General features: G+C 41.7%; 3 protein-coding genes across 5 annotated transcripts; 1 reads left to right on the forward strand and 2 right to left on the reverse strand.

The window, feature by feature from the left end:
- Positions 1–606: 606 nt before the first annotated feature.
- Positions 607–11,858, reverse strand: wiza (WIZ zinc finger a). Its single transcript, XM_080452954.1, has 9 exons — positions 11,773–11,858; positions 11,189–11,242; positions 10,198–10,680; positions 8,928–9,740; positions 8,284–8,622; positions 7,696–7,919; positions 7,314–7,515; positions 6,282–6,429; positions 607–1,941 (listed from the first exon to the last, which is right to left on the reverse strand). Exons 2-9 carry the CDS (start codon positions 11,196–11,198, stop codon positions 1,785–1,787), a joined length of 2,376 nt encoding a protein of 791 aa, XP_080309080.1. The 5' UTR covers positions 11,199–11,242; positions 11,773–11,858; the 3' UTR covers positions 607–1,784.
- Positions 11,859–12,639: 781 nt separating this feature from the next.
- On the forward strand, positions 12,640–16,218 carry prdx2 (peroxiredoxin 2). Its single transcript, XM_080450176.1, has 6 exons — positions 12,640–12,775; positions 13,764–13,884; positions 14,087–14,240; positions 14,869–14,991; positions 15,442–15,572; positions 15,810–16,218. Exons 2-6 carry the CDS (start codon positions 13,782–13,784, stop codon positions 15,890–15,892), a joined length of 594 nt encoding a protein of 197 aa, XP_080306302.1. The 5' UTR covers positions 12,640–12,775; positions 13,764–13,781; the 3' UTR covers positions 15,893–16,218.
- Positions 16,219–17,428: 1,210 nt separating this feature from the next.
- LOC308105124 (transcription factor JunB-like) lies at positions 17,429–19,144 on the reverse strand. 3 transcript variants are annotated; one of them, XM_080455757.1, is made up of 2 exons: positions 19,005–19,141; positions 17,429–18,769 (listed from the first exon to the last, which is right to left on the reverse strand). In XM_080455757.1, the coding sequence occupies exon 2, from the start codon at positions 18,729–18,731 to the stop codon at positions 17,841–17,843; it is 891 nt and encodes a 296-aa protein (XP_080311883.1). In that variant the 5' UTR covers positions 18,732–18,769; positions 19,005–19,141; the 3' UTR covers positions 17,429–17,840. The 3 variants fall into 3 exon arrangements, with proteins under 3 accessions (XP_080311883.1, XP_080311884.1, XP_080311882.1); XM_080455758.1 differs by having other exon boundaries at positions 19,009–19,137; XM_080455756.1 differs by having other exon boundaries at positions 17,429–19,144.
- Between the last annotated feature and the right edge of the window lie 4,839 nt (positions 19,145–23,983).

Consider the following 23,983-nt stretch of genomic DNA (forward strand, 5'->3'; position numbering starts at 1 on the left):
AAGTAACCCATTAGAATCCCACTTGAGTAAAAGTCTTAAAAGTATTGTTAATTATCTGAGATTAAATGTATCTAAGTATCAAAAGTAAAAGATAATACTGCTAATAAAAATAAAAACAGCAAGACTTCTGTCTCTTTGAGCTTTACGACGTTTATCGTCTTACAGATAAGTGCTCAAATGAAGATAAATGCATGAATTGCATTTAAGAATCCCTCCTTGCCTCAATATATTTGCAGATAATAGTTTCTCTTAGATATGGCCATAGGTGATCATTTTCCTTGTTAGCAGTAACACACTGACCAAGCAGAACATGCTGACAGCTTAAATAACTTGCACACCGTTTCAAAGGGATTTTTCCCATCCTATATTAAAATTGCCTACAGGGTGGGTGGACCGATAGTGAATTATATATATATATATATATATATATATATATATATATATATATATGGTTATGTCTGAGTCATAGTGGCCGTGGAGGCCCACTGACCGACCGACTGCATTACCCATTTTTAATATAGGATGTAACTCTCTGGTAACATTGTTAATTAAAAACGTTAAAATAAATACTCATCCTGACATAAAGAAGTCAAATAGTATTTTTTTTTATTATTTAAAAAAAGAAATGACAAAAAAAAACACACAAACTAACAAAGTGAAATGGCCATACATGACATATACGTTCATAAGTTACCAAGCAATCTGCACAAAAGTCAAACAGTTGGGAGATTATTTCATGTAGACGATAGGGCCATTCCCTAATTAGCTTTTCCAAATGTATAAATCAATTCAATGATGCATTTCATGTGGAACGTACAAAGCCATTTATCTATTCTATTTTCTTTTTAAATAAAAGCACATGGAATGTACAAATTCCAAACCTTGAGGAAGATACAAGAACAGACCTGAGCTATTTGATCATCAAAAACATAATGTACTTAAACATTAAAAAAAGTAAAATTCAGACTGTTAATTTAACTTGCAGTTATATTTACACTCTGGATTTAGCTGTGTATGGATGTGGGCTGAATGTTTTCACTACATCATGGTACCCTAACCCCTATTTTTCTTGCCAATCTAAGTTTCTTCACAATTTTGTTAAATAGCTCAAGTAGCCCATCTAGTGGTCATAGGGGAAATCTATTTCATTATGTCAGTTGAGCTCTACACAGAAAGGAAAAGCGAAGGTACAGAAATAAATTGCCTGGAAATAAATTGTTCATTTTACCTACGTTTTCACAGTCCTTATTCTGAACTCTTTACAGTTTCAAAATATGTATACATTATTTAAGATGGATCCAGTGTCACATTATTGTCTACTGACATCCTGTTATTTAACCCATACTTCAGCAATTTAGGTTACACACAAGACTGCAATCTTTTTTCAAATACATTTGAAAAAATAAAAAAACCCAGCAAGACACATGTGACCTGGTGTAAGTTAGATGGATTAACCATTTAAGCCCTACATATTTCATCATACAACGAGTAGTGTAAATATCCAATCTACAGTACAAGCTCAATGCGTCGCACGCACCGTAGATCAGGTTTTATTTTTATTTATTTTGAGGTTGAAAGTGGTTAAAACTGGCATTTTTGCTGGCAAGGCACTGAATTAAATCCCCCAGTTCACTGTGATCTGACCTCCAGAAAACAAGGAACTTATGTACAGGTACTGTGAGCACCCTCCACACAGAAAAGGTGCTGATGTAAAGACACATGACCGTACATGTATGTGTGGTGATGAGGCTGGGGTTCCCTGACTTAGAGAAAATGGAAGTAAACTAGACAGCTACTGGACCAACAAGAGCGGGAGCAGCTGCTGGTGTAGGAAGGGGTGAGGCTTTTCCTCTGTAACCCAGCGACAGGATGTGTTTCTGCAGGTGTCTGATCCAATCCCCCTGAACGGACAGAGGGCCCTGAAACACCTCCTCACAAAACCTGAGGAACAGACACAAGAGAGCAGTGTAAACCCAATGGATAAAAAGACATGATAACTGCTTTGCTATAGATGCCTTGGTAGCTAAACCAGTTAAAGCCTTCAGCATGGTTCTTCAGAATGAGTTAAGAACTTAAGCCCTATATACTTCAACCATGTTTAAAATGGATTCTTATTTTTGCCCAAAACAGAGATGCCAGGGTTATTACTGTGTTTTAAGCCTCTTTTCCACTGCACCACAGAACAGCTCTGAATCTCAGTACGACTGATAATAGTTCCAATCGCATTTCCATCATTAGTCCAACCACGTAGGACAGCCAAGTTATTCATACCTTTCCCCAATGGCTAAACTCGAAGGTGGCCAAGAAACTGTCTATCATAGAGAGGGCTGGGATCATAAACTGTAAGTAGTCGTAAAAGGTCATTTTGGTGGCAGTGATGTGACCTTCAGCATTATCGCACCATTGCTCAACCACCAAAGACGACAGAGAAATCGGTTTACGCCATTTACTAAAAAGGTGCATTTATATAGCACCTTTACCCAAAGCGCTTTACAATGTGCATTACTGCACATGCACCCATTCACACAACGACAAAGACACCATGGTACCAACCTGCTCATCGGAAGCAAGTAGGGCGTAAGTGTCTTGCTCAAGGACACTTCGACACTAACCCAGGGGGAGCTAGGGATTAAACTGGGAACCTTCCGATTAAAGCGGACACTCTACCTCCTGAAGGGACTTTCCCATACAGTTACAGTATATAATACTATAACTCTATACTTTTATACAGAAACATGACAGCACACTATGATCTATCTCCATTGTCACTACAAACATTAAAGGTTCTATGACATTATTTTTTTTAAATATTTTTTATGTTTTTTGGGGGGTTTTATGACCTCAATTACACCAAAAAAATCGGAACTTTGAACATTAAGTGGATTTTCTGTGGTCGGGGGTTTTCTGAATAATTAGGCTGAAAAGTAATCTGGCCTTGGGCAGTGAAGTCACAGGCCATTAATCCCGCCCACTCTCCGCCTCGCCCCTCCCCTCCCCTATTCTTTCCTTTTGGGGGGGGGGGGGGGGGGCGGAGGCGATGATTGACAGGCAAAATCCCTCAACAGCGACACCCACAGGCAAAGATTTCTTTTTTCAATGCAGTTGAAAAGGCTTTAGAAATGTGAGAGAAAAAATCCTGTCATGGATCACTGGAGTGGAATTTTTACCCGCTTAGCGAAAGCTGCGGGTCTATGAAGAGGCAGACCTACGACTCATCATTCGACAAATTTGCATTCGACAGATTCATTTGCATTCGACAGATTTGTTCGACAGATTTGCGTCATTGGCTGTCGTTTAAGCCAATGGGATACTTTCCCATACTCTGAACGGGCGGCCTCGTCCTCCCAAGCTATGGGACTATGCAGTCCTCCGAGCGCTAGCCGAATTTGGCTAATAGTTAGCTTGTATGATGTTACTAACTAACTGTTTTTAGCCAAGCGCGCTAATGTCCGCTCCCCATTAGTTATCGACGCAATTCGCGTTATTACTCTCGTAATTTTCATGTATTGTACATCCCAAAATAAAATTTATTAACCATGTTATGGTGCTGTAATGACTTTATATTTTCTCAACATAATACCGTCTTTCACACACGGGCCTTGGAAAAGAGGATCACTTCCGCCATTTTCTTCTTCGTTGGTCTAAACAATGACACGGTTGCCAGATTTTGAGAGAAAAATAAGCAACCAGGTCAATGAAAACAAGCCCAAAGACTTAAGTGACTATTAGGCTACATGAGCACTTTAAACCTATATGCATCGGCTATTTGATAATAGACGACTTGGCAATAGCCGATCTACAAGCTCACAACAAAATAATAACAAATAACAAGCAACTACCTACATTTACAAGCAACTTCACAGAAAACAAGGTCGCTTGTAATTAGTATACATGGCAACACTAGTACTTTTCCCACCACTGTTGCTGTTTTTAACATGACTGCCCTGTTTACAAATGAATGCATACACACTACAACCAAGGTTACTGTAGCAACATTTTTCATAAAGGTATGACGCTAAAATCAGCTGCATTTTATCAGAAAAAGCAGATCTACAAGCTCACAACGCATCGCCGCCTTGTAAGCTTGTAGATCTGCTATTTTTTATTATGACGTTTTATTGAATACTTCATTTACAAAAGACATTAATGAAACCAAATGGACCCATTTGGGTTTTTCTTTCATGTAAGCCAGTAGTGAAAAGGGCAAACTTGCAGTTATGCATTACAACTCAAGCCTAGCTGTTTCAAACAGTGAAATCAAAAGACAAGTTGTGAGCTTCACTTTTATAAAGGGTTAGGGTTACATTGCAGTATTGATACTTTTACTTAAGTAAAACATTACAGTACTTTTTCCACCACTGTTGATGTTTTTAACATGACTGCCCTTACGCTACCTGTATTCTATGGACTCACTTCGTTTATTGTGAAAATAGTTTATTTCTTTCATACATAAATGAATACTAACTGGTCACCACCGGTCTTTTGTCCAGGAACAATGCATACAACACTATCAACCAGTCCTCCTGGGTGTGTGTGTGTGTGTGTCTTCATTTTTGTTGTTCATACATTTCTAAGTGAAACACTGTAGTTTTGACTTGGGTAAGGGTAGGCTACATTATGAAGTAACTATATCAGCTGGTGAAAATAGCAGATCTAGATTGTAGATCAATTATTTTCACTATCATTGATATTGTGTACACACACACACACACACACACACACACACACACTTTATATTGGTAGCCAACCAATGAACCTCTGTGGAGTTATTTTTGTTGCATTCGAATGGCTGAGATTTCATTTTAATGACAACTTTTACATTTTGTGCTGCAGATTGGGGCAAAAATAGCCTGCCGCAAGCGGGTATATTATGACTGTCATTTCTTGTTTGTTAACTTTTTATACACGTTTGAAGGACCATGACAAAGACTTTTAATGGGTGGTAAAACTGAATGTCATGAAACCTTTAAAGGATATGTTTCAGAATGTCCGCAGCTCAATTTGATTGATTGAAACATCGGCTGAACTCCTGCATGAAACACAACTTCAAGCAATCCCCTCAACAATAATGAAGATTTTGTAATCTGACTACCCCACAGATTTATGGAAAACTGATCAAATAGGAAGAATGTTGTCACAGTCACACACAACATTCTTCGGTGTGTTTTTGTTTACCTTGACAGGAAGAATGGAAGGACGTTAACCACAATGCACACACTGTCAAATCCACAGTATTCATTCCTCCATTTGCATCCACTTAAATTAACAATGAGTATTTCACTGTGCAGTCAGTTTGAGTTACAATGGCCATCATTTATGAAACAAACATATGACAGAAAACTGGCCGTATGGTTATTTCCATGCAATGCTTGGCATTTATCAATCTATCATCAATTTGATGTGAGCATAGCCTACGATCAAATCTCACGCCAAGTTTCAACTTGTATACGCAAATGTTTGAGTCAGCAGTTGGAGAATATGACAGGCATCTAGGCACATACGTGGACTATGTGTCACCGTGGCCAAATACACACATGGGCCACTGTAGAGCTGCTGCATCAGGCTTAAGGGGATCAGGATCAGGCTATGTCTTGGTTCAGTGGGGGGGACGAAAAAGTATGCAACATTGTTCTGGCCTGTTCTGCACAATATTGTGCGGCATAACAGGGTGCCATTGGCCAGCACAGCACAGCACAGATGGCTATACAAAGGAGACAGGATCTCATTAATCGCATCTAAATACAGGAAACAATGCAAAATGTTTAATAAAATAAAATAAATATGTGATGCACGTTTCAGGTTATCGTTTATCTCTTTTCAAGTGTTGTTGATGGATAGAAGTGAGTTATTTACTGTATCTCCGCCGCTGTTGACCATATCAGTGACCTTTTTCCCCCAAAACGCATTTATCGGACTTCTTTAATGCCACTTTTTAGTTGATTCGATTGGACTTATATTAGAGACGTTAGAATATCGATCTCTACATGGGAGAAGTTTCTCTTCTTGGCCATATTCCAGTTTTACATGTCAAGTCTAGGGCGAGGCTTCAAACTGATATATTTTTGGGCATATTAAAATGAAGATTGTTCTCAACTGCCACATTTCAATGCCAGACCATTCTTATGCTGTAACAAATACAACCCGTTTGATGAATCACACGTGAACCCTGTCATAAGATGATCTCTACAGATCTGCCCTACTTTCAATTGATAAATGAGGGTCACTATGTTTTCATTACACCAACATAATAGGAGGTTTAATATGCGTGTCCATGGACTGACCTGCATTTGAGGGAGTAAACTTTGCCCACCAGCTTAACCAGAGGTGTACGTGGGGGCCGAGGCAGCAGAGCAGGGATGTTCCCAGACCGTGATGGTTGCTGCGAGTTTTCTTCCTCTGTAGTCATTGAGCTTTTTTGGGGCCAAAAACCTGAAACACAATCAGAAAGTGTTGGGATTTGGTGCTTGGAAATTAAGCAAAAAAAGAAACAAAAAAACTCCATACCAAAACATTTGCACAAAAAACAATGCACATGTAAAAGACCTTTATCTATTTTAAACTACACTTGTTTCTATACATCTAATGTGTGCTTCACTATGCAACATGACAAAGCAACCATGATGTCAACACGGTTAACGTTTGCTTATGATTTGTACCTTTATTACGATTCATGTCATTATAATCATTAGTATTATTGTCATCACCTGGGCGGGTGAGCCGTGTAATCTTTTAATTGTGTGCGTTTGACACAGTCACACCCTCCAATCTCTGTGCACCTGCAATCCCTGTTGCAAATCGCACAGCAGCAGCGTTTCACCATTGCGTTATTATGGTATTGCTATTCTTTTTGTCAATGTTGCTGATTATCGTGTAGATTATTGACATTCACTTATATCGTATGAATGGGATCGTGTCCTAGTCAATGGTGCTTAGCAACGGTTGCTACGCTAGCATTGGACAATCGCTAGGGATGGGTATTGGCAACAATCTCACGATACGATACGTATCACGATACTTGGGTCACGATACGATTATATCGCGATACGCATCACGATACTTGGGTCGTATCACGATATTGGGATATATTGCGATATATTGCGATATATACATATATCACAACTACATATTGTTTATATATACACTACATATTGAGTAGCTGCAGATAGGTTCTTTGAATGTTTTTCATAAAGCCTGTATCCGATATCGATACAGTATCGCGAAATAAAATATCGCGATATATCGTGATATCGATAATATTGCCCATCCCTAACAATCGCTATTGTGGGATGGGGCTTGGCGAACTGATGTCTCACCCGTTGAGGAGCGAACGCTGAGGTCAGTACAGGCAGCCCTTGCCTGCATGTGGCTTCTAGCTGCGTGAGGTCGTTCCTGGGTTGCTTTGGATGAATCTCCATTGAACAAATACACCCTCTGCACAGACTGCCGCCCCAAAGGATTCCAAGACACATAGTCTGAGTCTGTTGAAGGAGCAGGAGAAAGGGCAGATTTCTGGGTCTAGAAGAGAAATGGATGTAGATTAGAGTTCACGTTGGTTACATAAATACTAATGTCAGGTAAAATGTCAACGACACAGGATTAAATTGTTTTAGGGCATCATTCCCAGGTAGGAATGGAATAACTTCTGACTTGGTTTATGTACTAATCTTATTTGATGCTACTGAGGAAGATGACAACCTTCTTGATAAAGAGGTCTCCTGTTTGGTAGCGTCGGGTGATCTCAGCCACTTTCGCCGGCTCCTTTTGGATGAATGCACTGAGGAGTTCAATGGGTGAGCCCTTCGTTCCATCTGCCTTCCATTCAGTCGCACCCAGCTGCCTGAGGTGGGCTCGTGCATGGCTGGCCAGGGCCTTTCGGTTGTCAAAATCAAATCCACACAGCTCACATGAGGCGACAGACACTATGGAGGGAGATATTCAGATTAAGATTTCTTTCATATAAGTTTTTTGACATAGGTATCATGTTCACTGTAAATAGTTCACTGTAAATGGATCTCTATGGCAGTAAGTAAATAGACAGCGACATCGGTTTTCCAAATGTATTTTGTTATTTTCAGTTGGCTAGGGCTTCAATAAAATCTTGATGATTCATGCATATTCTAGCTGTTCCTGTACATAGGTGCTTCAAGCTTAAATCAAGTGAAAAGGATTGATGTAGAAAAACATCTATGTGACGCTACTTCCCCACACTAGAAATGGACACAATAACTGGATAAAATTCATGGTGCTACACAGTGGTGCTTTAAAGTGGTGTAGATGCCTTACCAGCCTGCGTGGAGCCACTCTTGCCGGGTGTCAACTTCTCTTTCAGGGAGAAATCCAGGGGTGAGTTGTAGTGTTTGTTTGGAGGATCCTGGAGCATATGTCGGTCCAGGGAACGTTTGGGACCTTGAGGAAACCACATGGGCAAACCCGAGGCAGAACGTCCACTGGACGCAGACTCCTTTTTTACCTCCACCATGACATCTCTAAGGAGGTCAATGGGTGATTCATTGACTGACCAGGAGATGCCAAGCTGGCGCAGATGGGCACGAACGTGGCATGATAGGGCCTTACGGCTGTCAAAGAGCTGGCTGCAGACCTCACACTGGACTACTGGGATGGCTGTGGATTATTTAAAGAATAATGGGTTGGGGGGGTTCAAAAGAAGAAGAAGGATAGGAGAATGCAAGGAGGCAAATACATTTAAAAATAAATAATAAATATATCTAAAAAGGTATCTGATGTTATTTGCCTGTTTGAAGTCAATCAGAGCTACTCAATCACAACAACAAGAACTTAAATAGGTCAAACAAGCGGTTGTCTTCAAGGATTATATAATGTGTCATAGTATCAAACAATGACAGATAGATAACATACAGTACTTTACTACCACTACATCACATTTGAGTTCTGGCTACCTGGTTTACCTGTATGGGAGCGCTCTGCAATAACAGCTGGACTGGACAGCTTCTGTGCAGGAGAGCTGCTGTTACTGTATCGCTCTGGTGAAATAGGAAAAAACATCTCCATAGCCTCATGCTTGGGCTTCCTACTGAGTGGGTCCACTGCTAGCCGAAAGCCTTTCTTAGCCTTGGGGGCCCGGCTGGCAGATGAAGGAGGGGACTGAGTGGATCTTGCTGTGGTTGGGGAGAATGTTGGAGACAGAGATAGAGAAGGGGAGAATGGGGAGGGAGCTGAGATGGAGCTGGCGGTATTGTTTGTTTCAAGGGGCCGTATGCCTGCTAGGACACCACTGCTGACCAGCTCCTGCACAGTTTCAATAGCAGAACCTTTCTCCAGCAGGTGAGACACCCCTATCTGCCGCAGATGAGACCGTGAGTGGCTTCCCAGCCCTTTACGGTTCTCAAACTCCTCTCCGCACAGAATACAGGTATACTCCTCTGAAGTTCTGGCTCGTTTGCTGGGAGGTGCCAGGAGAAACTCAGAAGATGGAGATCCTTTGAACGTGGGTGTGGTGGACAGAGCAGAGGGGCGTTTGGTGGTAGACTTGACAGGGGAATGATGGAGGTTGAAAGGCTCCTGCTGAGTGCTAGTGCCGGGCTTGAGATCCTCTGCCTTGATTATCTCGTAAAGGAGCTCGATGGGGCTCTTACCGTCTCCACTCTCGGTTACTCCTATCTGGCGTAGATGAGCCCGGGCATGGCTGGACAGACCTTTGCGTGTCTCATACCAGGCGCCACACAGCTGGCACACATGCGCTTCATCCTTGGAATTAGAGGCTACACAAATACAATAGAGGGGGAAAGCAGGGTGGGGTGAGAAATGTCCAATAAAGAAAAACAGTGTCATTTATTTATGTTATTAATCTAGAATTTGTGCACTTGTAATTATATGTTAATAATTAGTCAATAGACAGAAACTTAATCATATAACATTTTAGTATTCCAATAATAAGTTTAGTGATGCATCATCCAAGAATTTCTAATAATATGTGCTTACTATTTCACCAAAATGTTAATGCTTTGTCTTGTTTCCATTTTAAAGATGGATTTTAAAAGGTAAGTGCTGGGTTAACAAATTCAAGAGGTCTGTTTGGATTCACCTCAACTTTGATGATTGCAGATTAAACAAAATAATGGTTGACAGAGTAATTGACTGCGAAAATAATTGTTAGTTGCAGCCTTATCGTTTATTGCTTCATTCAACATAACTTTCCAAATGTATGTTCAGGTATACCTAGGGTAAGAGGGGCATCAGTCTCCTGTGGTGCCCAGAGTGGTTTGGTCACAGGCTCGGCGGGTCCAACGGAGGTCGAGTTGCTGCGGTCACTTATTTTGATGTCAGCTCCCCTTTGTGGAGAGAACAATGAGGCAGCATACTCTTTAAAGCCAGGTGGAGATACCCGAGAGGCTGTCTTTTGTGAGACTGTCATGACTTTACTCCATGCTTTGGAGGAAGAACCCTTAGTCACAGGAAGCATTGTGGACTCCTTTTTGGCTGCTTTTTGGGGCAGGATCTGTACAGGTGCAGGGGAGGCCGATTCGAGGTTGGACAGAGAGACATCTTTCTCTTCGATGATCTTGTAGAGCAGCTCTATGGGTGCTCCACTGCTTTCTGACATACTCACACCAAGCTGCCGCAGATGTAGGCGTGCATGGCTGGAGAGCCCTCGCCGTGTCTCAAAGTAGGTCCCACATACCTCACATATGACCGGAGTTCCTGTGGGAGGAATGTGGAGAAAATCTTAGTGTGACAGCTTAAACACCCTAACCCTGAAAAAAATAGTTTTGTGACATTCCCAGAATCTCATTATTCAAGCTTTTGATGATTCTTTCACCAGTTCACCAACCCTGACTGGCAACAAAGGTGGGTGGTGTTAAAGTGAAAAGAATATAACTCAAACACAGTTTGAGTTATGTGTGTGGGATGAAAGGAAAGCGTTTTGGTTTCTGTACCCATTTAATGTCAACTTACTCCAAGTGAAAATTCTTAAATTCTGTGCATTATCATCATGATGCATGCTCGAGAATTAATTCGAGATTAATTGATACCTGTACAATACACTGGTGGTAAAATGTGGATTAAAATCGATCCAGACAAATGTTTAGATATTTAGGCTATGGAAATGAAGAGAATGAGACCAACACTGCATAAGTGTACATGCATTTTGAGATTGACAAGCCGTGCTAGACATGAACATAAAATAACAATAAAAAGTTCCTCTTACCAGAGTCCATGTCTCTTGTGTGCTTGTGCTCCAAAATTGAGAATGATCTCTGAGCTAGAGGTGAAGAACATAAGATAATTGGTGAATATCAAACATCAGGTGTCAAAGATAAAGCTAATGACGTTAGCATGTTAATTTAGACCCCCCCCCCCCCATTATAATTTTTTCCCCCAGATGTGGGTCTGCAGAGAAATACATTAATTTGGGCGTCCTTGACAATCATGCAAATGTTTGAGAATTGGTTTAAACAATAAAAAGATGTGGAGCAAGCCCAAGAAACTACACTTTAAAAACAAGCCCAAAAAACGCAGCCCGCAACTTTACCAATATTTACAAACAACTTTACAGAGAAACAAGCCCGTACGTTGCTTATAATAAGCACACATGGCAACACTGGTTCCCAGTTCCCACCATTGTTTTTTGAGACCTTCAGCTGTAGCTAGCTTATTAGCTACACGCTAGCACGAGCGTGACTGATGGTGATATAGCGGTGCCTACAGACAACAAAGCACCCATGAATGACACGTTCTATTGACAACTGAATCAGCATTTAAAGATCATGTTCATATATTTTACTCACTTACCTAACGTTCAATATTGTGTGCGGGCGGCCTAATCAAACATAACACTGAACACAAACACAATCACCATCATACAGCGACGCGCCCCGGGAGCGTGCACACGCACTCAACTTCAAAATAAAAGTTTTGATTTAAATTCGCAGTTAAGGGATATTTATCTAAGTTTTTGATTGACACATTAAATACGTAATTATATAACTTGGTACTACCAATTAAAATGATTTGCAATAAACTGCTGCCAAAACGTACAACACGATTCGCGGTAGAGATGTTTGACTTGAACTTTTATTTTGAAATGAACTGTTTTAACTTCCAGGGTGTCGCGCGCGGAAAGTAGCCGATCTACAAGCTCACACGGCGTAGAGGACGCAACGTGCCGTGAGCTTGTAGGTCAGCTATTTCCGGCACGCGACACCGTCGTTCGGCGAAGGGCTTCTGGAAGATCCTCTCCAGCGTTGCCATGTCCGCTTATTATAAGCGACTTTGGCCTTATTTTTCCTGTAAAGTTGCTTGTAAATATTGGTGGCTGCGTTTTTGGGGTCTTGTTTCTAATGTGTAGTTGCTTATTTGAGCTTGTTTCCTAATGTTGTTCAAACTAATGGTTCTCAAACATTGTCATGTGAAGGACCCCTAGCCTGGTAAACCTTTCCGGAGGGAGGGTTTACCAGGCTAAAGGACCCCCGAATTCATCTGTATTTGTCTGCAGACTGAAAATATTATGTGCCAGTGACCCGTGTACCAGATTTGTGTTGTTAAAATATTCCACATTTGTCGATTTCTTTGAAAATAGCCAATGTATGGTAATGGTTTAAAGCGCTCATGTGGCCGCTCATGTGTCGCTTCTTTTGCGCTTGTTTTCTGGTTACTTGTTTCTCTCGCAAAACCTGGCGATCCTCTGATCCTACTTCTTGCAGCGGTCTTTTCTCCCCGGTCTCTTCCACTCATTCTGCAAGCAGAGCTCCTCTCCGTCCCCACATCTCTCCATTTGACCCGCAGAACACGCACTGTAAGTGAAATGTGTAGCTTTTGCCGTCTTTATTCACGTTTTCAGGCGAATTGTGCGTGTAAAATGTATTTACTTTATAGACCCGAATCCCCTGTGTTGTTCTTTAGGAGAGAGTTTAAAACAAAGGACCCTGGCTATGCTAGCCAGACAGACAGTGTGGGTCACTTCATCCCCTCCTTCGTGGACTTGCGGCCTCTTTCTGGCTTATTGTTCTTTGTCCCTGATTTTGTCGAGAATGTTGATCATAACGACAATTTGTTTTACTATTTGTCAAAATATGCAGTCATTAGATTTGCATACTAACAATGTATTATTCTAGGTCGCCTACGTTTTAATCATTGATTTCTGCGTGGATGTAACGTTACTCAAAACGATCAAATCAATAAATACAATTATGCAGCAAAATATTAACGACTGCAATGGATAGTTTACTGTTGCATTAACTCACGTACGTACTTTGGTATTAATTTTGTCAATAGATGGCGGTAATGTCAAACAATGTCTTAAAGTAGGCCCACTGTCGTTGATGAAAACCATTAGCCGTCATGATGCTTGTGAAAGAGAGCAGTGATTAAAATATTAAATGAGCTAAACTGAAAACTTCTGCAATGGTGCGGCATCATCATCACCAGTATTTCTATTGGTTATATATGATCATCCTGCTTGGTTATATAAGCCTCTTAAATAACTATTGTGCACTGAACAACTGACATGCATGTGACTTTGTTTTACCCATGGTTTAACTCGTTGATCCAGCTTCCACCCACGATCACTAAAGAGTTATGAAACTTGGGAGAACAGTGAAACCTTTGAGTAGTTGCCTGAGACTTTTTAGTTACTGTTTGGCCTTTTCTATTTGTGTGACCTAATGATATTGCGGCTGGCAGAGATTGAAAAGGAGCCTCAGACCCCACACCTCTAGATTAGTGCTCCTTTGCATATTATGGCATCAGACATCTTCAGTTGATATTCTTTCTGCTTCCCTCAGTGAGCTGCCGACACCACCATGTCTGCTGGAAATGCTAAGATTGGCCAGCCTGCCCCCAACTTCAAAGCCACCGCTGTGGTTGATGGGCAGTTTAAAGACATCCAGCTATCCGACTACAAAGGTAATAGACTTAACATGAGCGATGTCTTACTGGAAAAGCACACTTTTAAATGGTTCCTTGGTTTCTAGGTCTGTCATTTCTTTGCACATATACACTGTTTTTGAATGGTAGACATGACGGAGTTAAAATGCAGTCTATAAATGCAGGTATAACAAATGGATTGTCCACAATGAACATCTGCCAACTCCTCTGTGTTATCCAGGGAAATATGTGATATTTTTCTTCTACCCCCTGGACTTCACCTTTGTGTGCCCCACCGAGATTGTGGCTTTCAGCGACCGGGCAGAGGAATTCCGTAAGCTTGGCTGTGAGGTCATTGCTGCCTCCACAGACTCTCACTTCTCTCACCTGGCCTGGTGAGCATTGATTATTATAATTATCAGACCCATTACAGTAGCGCGCCATGCCGTTCCACACCACGCCGCGCCATGCCGATCATGCATTTCCATTGGCGAATGAGGATGATTTAAGAGTCAGAACTTAATTGGTTTGGTTTGCATCTTTTTCCAGAGGAATTTGGTTAATTTGATAACCATTATAGGCTTTACTGTACATGCACATTTATTTTGAAATTGTACAAATATATTGAAAAATTGGACAAATGTCTCAACCGTTGGGTTACTATAATAAAATGTTTAATTGAACTATAAGACATGTTGGCAGGTTTTAAACAACCCACCCCAGCTTATCTCGTCTGACTCTGCTGATCTGTATAGTGGTGATAAGTTCTTTGGCACTTATGCTGAGAAGAACCAACTGTCAGTCACATGACTCTGTCCAACTTGCTTTCTACAAAGAATCATAATCCAAGAAATTAAAGGCTTTCAAGTGCAATATGAGTGACCTGTTCTAAATGTTACTCTTTATGTACCGTTTATAGTATATAGATTATGAATTTGAATGTTATTTATAGATCTTTTGAGATTTACACTTTGAGGTGAAATGGTTGTGCTGTCATAAGAATTGAGCAATTGTTTATTGTAGGATCAACACACCAAGGAAAGAGGGTGGTTTGGGTCCCATGAACATTCCCTTGGTAGCAGATCTCACCCAGTCCATCTCTAGAGATTATGGTGTGCTCAAGGAGGATGAAGGCATCGCATACAGGTGTGTTTGTGTGTGGGTGGTAGGTTTGGATTTATATTGTTTGACTATATAATTTCACCTTAGTCCACAGTTTAACGTTGGTCTGTGAATTTGTTATGGATGCTTTTAAAACCTGAAAATGTTCATCACAGAACTATATCCTTATCCAGTATGTATAGTATTCCTCACAATTAGGGGAAATGTGTAAAGAAGTAGGCTTTTATAATTGCTGAACTGAAACTTAAGCGCATGTAGGCTTGCTTGAACAAAGATCTCAATTTGTTTCATAAGATAAGCTTCATGCTGCCTACCAATAATACTTGCCACATGTCTTGTCTATGGGGTTTGACCTGATTTCCCTGTTTGATAACATGATTGATGCACAGTTTATACACACACACACACACACACTCACACGCGTGATTGACCACTTTTGCTTAGGACTTAAACGTGTACATTTGTCCCTGTTAGGGGTCTGTTTGTGATTGATGACAAGGGCGTCCTGAGACAGATCACCATCAATGACTTGCCTGTTGGCCGCTCGGTGGATGAAACCCTGCGTCTGGTCCAGGCCTTCCAACACACTGACAAATTTGGAGAGGGTAAATATATTGAACAAACTATTTAGTCATACAGAAAGAACACAGAATTCAACTGTAACTCTGCCTTCAATACAGAGTGGCTGGTCAGCCAGAGTAGCATTATAATATAACAAGACCATGTGTCATGAGTTTCAATGCTGATGTTTATTCACACATGAACTGTGTCCTTGTGGGTGTGTATGTCAAGTCTAAGTTTCACTGAATGTGGTCGATTTTGTCCCTTCTCCCTCCCCACAGTGTGCCCCGCTGGCTGGAAACCAGGTAGTGATACCATTGTCCCTGATGTCCAGAAGAGCAAATCATTCTTCTCTAAGCAGTAAAGTGACACTTTTCCCAGTTGACTTCCTAGCCGTAGCACTTAACCCTCAGATGAGAAGTTTTCCTGTTGGGCAGTTTCTTTTTGGTGTCCAATGTCAACTCAACAAAATTCTGAAAGTTGTGTAATTACACAAACCCACTTCGTATGACATGTTCCTGGTTGATCTGCCTCATAGTCCTAAGCACTGAAAGTACATTTGCTTCTGATTATTTTGTACTTTGTTCTGTTACTTAATCAGTCAGCCGTCTCATTTAAAGCAATGGAAAGTATTGACATGTTGGCAGTGTTTTGTGTCAAAGAAATAAAGCAAAGTGGAAATACTTGTTATTTGATTGTGTTGCGTTTGGTCATTCAACAGTTCTACATATGAACACTAGGTGTCACCATTGCACTTCTACATGTTGCCAAGTCCATTTATTGTTCAGAGTGTAAATTGAACATTTTGGGTGTGTGGTGAAGAAGATCTTGAGAGAGGAATCTTGGTTCTCTGTTCAATTTGGAGTATGTCTTATGCCAGTTGTTTCCAAACTGCCATGTTACACCCAAATGTCACAGGCCAGATGTGGAAAACGCATTTAGTAGCTGGGTATGATTGGGTACGGAACTGAACGGAAGTGTTCTATACTGAAAGGGGCTTGTTGTACATTTCCTTGTGCTGCTTTTATTTTAGCTTCAGTGACAGTGTTTTTGTGTTAGCTTATGATGGTGAAATTATGGATGCCAGTTTGGGAAACTTTTTATATACCTAATTGTACCTGTAAACATTGAATGTGTATTGGTCTTAGGACACTGCCTGGATTCAACAAAGGGGAATAACATTTATCCAGACCCAATTGGTCCATTTTTATTGTATGGGTGGGTTGTTTAAACTATATAGCTACTTTGGATATAATTGAATTGTTTAGTCCACAGCACTTGTCACATTTGTATCCAATAGAAGTTCAAATATATTTATCAGTTGGGACAATCTTGTATGATACACATTTATAAGTTATACTTAAATTATGCGCTATAACCTTTTTCAACTAGCGTTCGCATGGGCTGTTATGGGAAATTGAGAGCTGAGTGGGGAAACTCCCCATCTGATAAACCACTCATTGACAAACCTTTTCACATTCACACACACACACACACACACACACACACACACACGCACACACCCAGACCGCGACGTTTCTGTCGGGCAATGTAGGTGGGAGTTCCCGGAAACCTTTTTGTGGATTGTGACGTTTAACAGAGAAGTTGGCCATATATAGACATACGTAAGTGCGTCAATAGGAAAACATTCCCCATCGGCATGTCAGCGTCACGCTAGGCTATTGCTATGAACTGATATAGCTTGCTAGGCTATACCTTATTCTAAAGTGCCAGGTCCATAATTTTGTTCAGAAATGTGTTTGGTTGTGTTGTCTGACAAACAATCCAACCGAAATATCCCATAACTATATGATACTATCACCGTAATCCAGGTTCTCTAACGGACGTATCTTATTTCTATAGACTACTAATGATATATGTAAGAAAATCGACAAAACTCCACATTTTTCTTAATTGTATTTACTTAAATATTTACTGTACAAGTAAAAAAAGACAAGACAGGCTCAGCCTGATGAACAGTTGAACACAAATAACTTACAGTGGAATGCATCACAAACAATGGCAGTTGACAAAGTAAATTGTAAACAGGCAAAGCCAGAGAGGTGACTTTATAGAGATTCAAACGAGTAAAAAAAAAAAAATGCCCGAAGTGTTTCAGTCTTGTGTGCTTTTATGATTTCGTCGGCTTATGTTATGTTTACAGAAAACATACTTAATCTCGTCCTTTTACAAACGTATTTCCAACATGAAACACATCGTCTCTAAAAAGTCTTGTGTTGTCAGTGCATTTTACTTTTTTGACCAGCTGTCCGTACATTGTCCAGTGTTTTTTTTCAAAGTGCATTGTCTCGTTAATAGGACTTAACGTTGGGTGCCAACATGAGCTGACAGCCACTGGTGACATGTGTCATGACTTTCTGTTTGAGCTGGGCCACCTGCTCGCGGAGGACAGAAGCCGTATTTGACAGCCCCACGTTATCCGTCTTCAGGACCTTCACCTTGTCCTCCAGCCGGGAGATACGCTCCAGTTTGCGCTTCCGACACTTTGTCGCGGCGAGCCGGTTCCTCAAACGTTTGCGCTCCGTTTTAATCTGCTCCTGGTGCTCCATGTCGATGGGCGACATCGGCGGACAGTCGCTGTCACTGCTCTGCATGTCGGGAACTGTCTGGGGCTCCTCTTTCATGACGCCGAAGCGCTGTGCGTGGAGGCCAGCTCCGGGTAGCGAGTGCTGGAAGTGATGGGAGCCGTGCGCGATAGCTTGGGGATGTTGGTGATACTGGTGAGGCAGGTAGCTGATGGTGGTGGACGGGTAGGAGGCTGCGGAGGACATGGTAGTGTTCGAGGTGCAGCTGCCCAGTGTGGTGTACTCGAGGGGCTCGTGATGCATGGATGAACCGAACACCACCGGCACAGAAGGGCCCGGGCAGGACACGCCGCCTGTACCGATGGACACGTTCGGCGGGGCCATCTGGTTCATCTTGTGGAGGTCGTCCAGCGCTTTAACGAAGCCGTCAGCGAAGCCCTCCTGCTCATCTGTGATGCCCCGACTGTAGAGATACTGGGCAGGGGTCGGTGTAGTGATGACTCCGTTGCTGTTCTGGATGATCAGTCGCTCCAGTTCAGGAGAAGCGAGCTTTAGCGAGCCCAGGTCTGCCGTTCCCACTGTATAGAATTCACCATCGGCGCGTAGCTGTGACTTGAGATTTGAATTCCGATATGAATCCGCGAAGTTCAAGTTCATGTTCTGCTTTAGGAGTTTGTAGTCTGGCAGGGCAGCGCCTGAATGGCCATAAGCAGAGAGAAACGAGTCGTCATAAAAAGGCTGTTCCATTATTGTGGACATATTTCAAAGCAAACAGTCAAATACAAGTGGTGCGCAGCAATGTTGCCTGGACACCGATCGCCCCAATTGTTTCTCTTTTACAGCACCAAGTCCCGCTGTATTATTTATGCTGACGATCAAAATTACCAAAAACAAAGCAAAACTTCCAAAAATAGTGGAACTGTACTGTACCAACTTGTGTAGTTGTGTTCCTTTAGCGGGTGTCCGGCGACTATTTCTGATGTTTTGATTCCACTCCCTGTGTTGCTGTGTTTCCTTTGCGTTCTGAATTAAAAGTTTGACTTGTTCCTCGTTTATATTCGTGTGTGTCAGTGCTGTCGCACTGTGAGCTCCGTGGTATTTATAGGTCTTGTTCTTCGGTTCTTCCACACGCTGGCCAACCTGTAGTCTAGCAGCTGATTGGTTGCTTCCTTACAGCCCGCCCCGGGATGTTAGCTTCTTGATGACGTTGTTGCCAGGAACAAGGACAGTAAACACGATCATTGTTAGAGAGAAAACTATGTGGTTAATGACAGCATGCACTCAATATTAAGCGAATAGCCTGAATACGCTCTAAAACAGTGGTTCTCAACCTGTGGGTCGGGATCCCCAGGGGGGGTCCCCACATTATTTTGGGGGGTCCCCAGATGACAGTAAAGTGACAATTTATGGACTTTTAGACCTTTATAATACCTCAAAATGAAAAAAGTCCTTCACTGCATCGAAAGTAATCAACAAACTATATTACACTAAACATTGGTGACATTCTCAAATAACATAAGAAAGAGGCAAACATTAAAATAGCCGATCTACAAGCCAACAATGCCTCGCCCTGGTAGGCGTTGTGAGCTTGTAGATCTGCTATTTTCACAATATTTATCCTTGGAACAGAGTCAAACTAAATGTAATGCCTCAACTCCTACAATTCCAAGTGCCTGTCAGGGTGGGGGGGGGGGGTCCCCGGTTCAAATATGATTATTTTGGGGGGTCACTCACGGCCTGAAAAGGTTGAGAACCACTGCTCTAAAACACAAGGCTTTTCTTAAAGACCCCACCGTTATGACGGAACGGAAAGCTTAAAGTGAAAACCCCTTGTCATTTCGGTTTCAAGTTGAGCCTATACAATGTCCAATTGATAAGGATATGCTGGCGAATCATGCGATCGAAATCGATATCAGTCATTCCATATATGGGTATTCCTGCCGCGCCAGTTCCTCCCTGTGAGATGCGGGAAGCCAATCCCATTTTGGACGGTGTCCAAAAGTGAAGCCTCCGGGATGTGGGTGGAGGAGGAGGACTGGAGGAGGAGGCATATTGTTCCAGTTCCACTCTGTCGCCCAAGGCGAGAGGAGGAGGAGGGGCTGGTGTAAACTAAAGCAGTGGTTCTCAACCTGTGGGTCGGGAACCCCAGGGGGGTCCCCACAAGATTTTTGGGGGGTCGCCAGATGACAGTTGAGTGACAATTTAAGGACTTTTAAGACCTTTTTAATACTTCAAAAAAAGAAGGGAAAAAAGACCATTACTGCATCAAAAGTAATCAACAAACTATACTATAAAAACTGGTCAAGCATTGGCCAAATTGTCAAATAATATAAGAAAGAGGCAAAATTTTTGAAAATAGCCGATCTACAAGATTCCACAGATATTTATCTGTGGAACGGAGTCAAACTAAATGTAATGTCCTACAATTCCAAGTGCTTACCAGTTCAAATATGATTATTTTGGGGGGTTGCGGCCTGAAAAGGTTGAGAACCACTGAACTAAAATATTGTGAAAAATAAAATAAGAAATTATATAACCGCATCATTGTAGTTTGGCAAACTGTAAAGAGGAGAGGAAATATGTGCTACAAAATGTAATATTCCCATTTAGCCTAATGTTTTTGCCAGTACAAGTTGCTTACTTGCGTACAAGTGGGATAAAAAGCCCAACATCAGGAAAAAGTAGCCTAATGTGCTGGTGGGACTGGGAGAGAGAGTAAAGGTAAAAGGTGCTGCCTGTGCATGTAGCTGCTGCTGCTACAGCCTACCTTCATGAGTCTTATTGGTTCTTATGTTGCTTCATTTACCACTACTACTTCTATTGTCCCTAGAAACCATGGTAACATAAACAAATAACATCACTCCAGACAGACATGTAGGCTATAACATAAATGTCCCCCACTCTGAACACCTGTTTGGTAGAAAGACGTCTCTGTCTCCACTGTATGGTAATGACCTCTGAATCACTCCCTGAAGGGCTCTCCTCCCACGCCTGTTCACCTTTCCAAAAAAGAATGTGTTGCCAAATCCCAGATAGGCTCTGAGTCGTGTACAATCTGTCCTGGCTTTTTCTTGACAATAACACAGAGGCCTATATCCACCACTGACTAGTTTTTTACTGTATGGAGCAAATTAATTGGTCTAATAATGTTATATCACCTGCAATCTTTACAGCACTCTTTCTTAAAGTGGGGTCCGGGGACCTGTTGGGGTTACAGCGGGTCCCCAGCAAAATGAGAAACAGTGTAAACCCATAAGCCCTATTTTAGTTTCTGTGCATAAAATTACTCTAAAAACCCTAAATGACTTTTACAATTGTGTTCACAAGTTTGCCTTTGTCCCATATTGTGTTACAGTATGTGCACTGTGCAGGGTTGGTAATGTCATATAATTACCTTTAATTACTTTTTGATGACTTTCTAAAAATATGTTTTAAACCAGGATGTGCACTCCATGAAATGTCCTAGAATGACACATAATGATAAGAATATGCAAGTTTTTTATTGTCAAGAATATCTTTTACTCAAAGTTCTAAGTTACCACTATACTGTGCCTGCTTCCAAGTCTTTTACTGCCTGCACGTAATGTCCGGGATTCGAATCTGGGTCTCCCATGCAGGAAGGGACACTAAAGCCAAACATCTTAACCACTAGCCTAAAGGGGAACACTCTTGGCCTGATGAGATATTAGGGGTTTTGGTCTTCATGCAGAGGCTCTGAGCCACTCACCCCCTTTCACCATCCCCACTGGGAAACCCGATCGCCGTCCCGGCACCATATGTCACGCCCCGAGATTCGAACCTGGGTCTCCTGTGTGGGAAGGGACATTAAAGCCAAACATCTTAACCACTGGCTTAAAGATGAATCCCCTTGGCTGGGGGAGATATTAGGCTTTTGGTCCACTCTGCTACACATGCACACTTCACTGACCTTTGCCCTCAAGATGCAAAAAATGCGATGGCGTAGAATGGAAATATATAATATGTATTTTTATTTTTTTATTTTAGAGTTGTTGAAGATATATGTGGAAAATGAAATGTAATGTTTAAAGCCCTTTAAAGGACACTTAAAGATAATAGGACAGTGACCATTGTCATCCCCAGTGTCATCCCTAATTAGTGGGATTGGGCCCATATGTGCTTATTAGGAAGACAGAGACACCTGCCTTCATGATCTGCTTTGAATTGTTTGAACATGACATGCAAACCTATTGTTCCACCTCCCTTTTCCCCTATTTTTAGTATTGTTAAACCGTATAGGAAATAAATGATTTTAAGTGCATACTAAAGAATGTGTCCGACTCTGATGGTATTCGCACCATAACAAGAGTAGCCAATTATTTTTTACCCCTTTTTCTCCCCAATTTAGTCGTTATGCCAATTGATTCCTCCCCACACACATTTCTGTGTTGTCACTGCTGTCGCATCCTACTGACTCACCTGCCAGTGAGGAGCCCCCACCAGGAGGACGTAGAGCCTTCGTCCTACTCCTCCCGCCCAACACTCCCTCCTGACAGGTGCCGCCCCTGCCCGTAGGGGTACGTGCAATGACCAATATCACCCTCCCCGCCGGGCTTCCCTCCCCTGAACACGGGTTGTTCGTGTAGATGCTCGACAAAGGCAGAAATTTAGTTTTTGATTTTAATATTATGGTGCTTTCTACTAGGTAGGGATATTCAAGAGTAATCCTTTTGTAATCACATTGTAATAACATTTTGATTAGTAACTGCAATTTATTTACCACATATGGATTACATTTGCATTTATTTTGTAATTTAGTTATGGAACTCCATTACTTCCAAACCCTGGTTGGTTACAAGCAAGGAATGCAATTTCGTGATCATACATACAGTAGCCTACAAATTCCAAGACAAGATGATTTGATCTGGTGATCTGTTCACTGTCACTCCTGCGCACTCCCTCTGTGCACAGTTAAGGCCTGCAGTGGTTAGGTCGGCTGTCACATGGTGGTTAGTCGTTATTTTGCCTCTTCCTCTGAACCAGTGACCTGACGTCCATCTGTTGGTCTGCTGTCTTGTCAGTGAGTAACTTCAGGGGAAAGAACAAAACAGAAGTAACTTCAGGGAAATGGAGTAAAACAGTTGTTAGTGGTCAGTTCGAGTTTCAGAAAGTGACCTCATCCACTGGCCATCATAATATTTTGTAATGGACCCATGAACCCTAGCATTTGAGCTTTTAATGTAATCTTTCAAGATTTTTGGGAAGTTCAATTTATGGTTGATTCTGGAAGTGGCTTAAAATGTACGTTGCACCTCATGCACCTTTAGCAGCAAAGGTTTCTTCCATACAAATTACATGGCTGAGAATAGATAAGCAATTTGATAAATTACAGTTTACTATATGCTAAATAATTGACATAATTGTAACCACGGTGATGCTTGCATCGTCACTCTTCAGCTTTACGACCTGGAGAATGCTTCATACGGTCTCTAAATGCATATACTGCAGTCAATACATCAACAGTTTTTACACTCTCAAAGTTAAATTCAATTAACGAAAAATTCAATTAACACAGAGGATTTCCTTCCATTCCCTTTAAAATATTATTTTTATAGATTTGTTTCCATTTCCCTTTCTTCCTAACAGAAATATTATTCAAAAATGCTATATTTCAGTGAACTGTTATGATTCCAAAACATCTAGAATGCCAACACGTCAGAGACTTTGTATTTGTTCAGTGGAAGAAAGTACATTTTATTTCTTGTCCACACACATATGCATCTGTACGCACGCACGCACGCACGCACGCACGCACGCACGCACGCACGCACGCACGCACGCACGCACGCACGCACGCACGCACGCACGCACGCACGCACGCACACACACACACACACACACACACACACACACACACACACACACACACACACACACACACACACACACAA

The sequence above is a fragment of the Gymnoscopelus braueri genome (genome assembly GCF_963280865.1).
Source record: "Gymnoscopelus braueri genome assembly, chromosome: 2".
NCBI lineage: Eukaryota > Metazoa > Chordata > Actinopteri > Myctophiformes > Myctophidae > Gymnoscopelus > Gymnoscopelus braueri.

Coding starts and splice junctions, on each gene's coding strand:
- wiza (XM_080452954.1), bottom strand. Junction 9,741..10,197: donor TGATGCCCCTCTTACCCTAG/GTATACCTGAAC, acceptor GTATTTGTGTAG/CCTCTAATTCCAAGGATGAA. Junction 6,430..7,313: donor CAGCGTTCGCTCCTCAACGG/GTGAGACATCAG, acceptor ATTGTGTTTCAG/GTTTTTGGCCCCAAAAAAGC.
- prdx2 (XM_080450176.1), top strand. CDS start 13,782: ATGTCTGCTGGAAATGCTAAGATTGGCCAGCCTGCCCCCAACTTCAAA. Junction 13,885..14,086: donor CCAGCTATCCGACTACAAAG/GTAATAGACTTA, acceptor TGTGTTATCCAG/GGAAATATGTGATATTTTTC. Junction 14,992..15,441: donor GATGAAGGCATCGCATACAG/GTGTGTTTGTGT, acceptor TGTCCCTGTTAG/GGGTCTGTTTGTGATTGATG.
- LOC308105124 (XM_080455756.1), bottom strand. CDS start 18,833: ATGTCCACAATAATGGAACAGCCTTTTTATGACGACTCGTTTCTCTCT.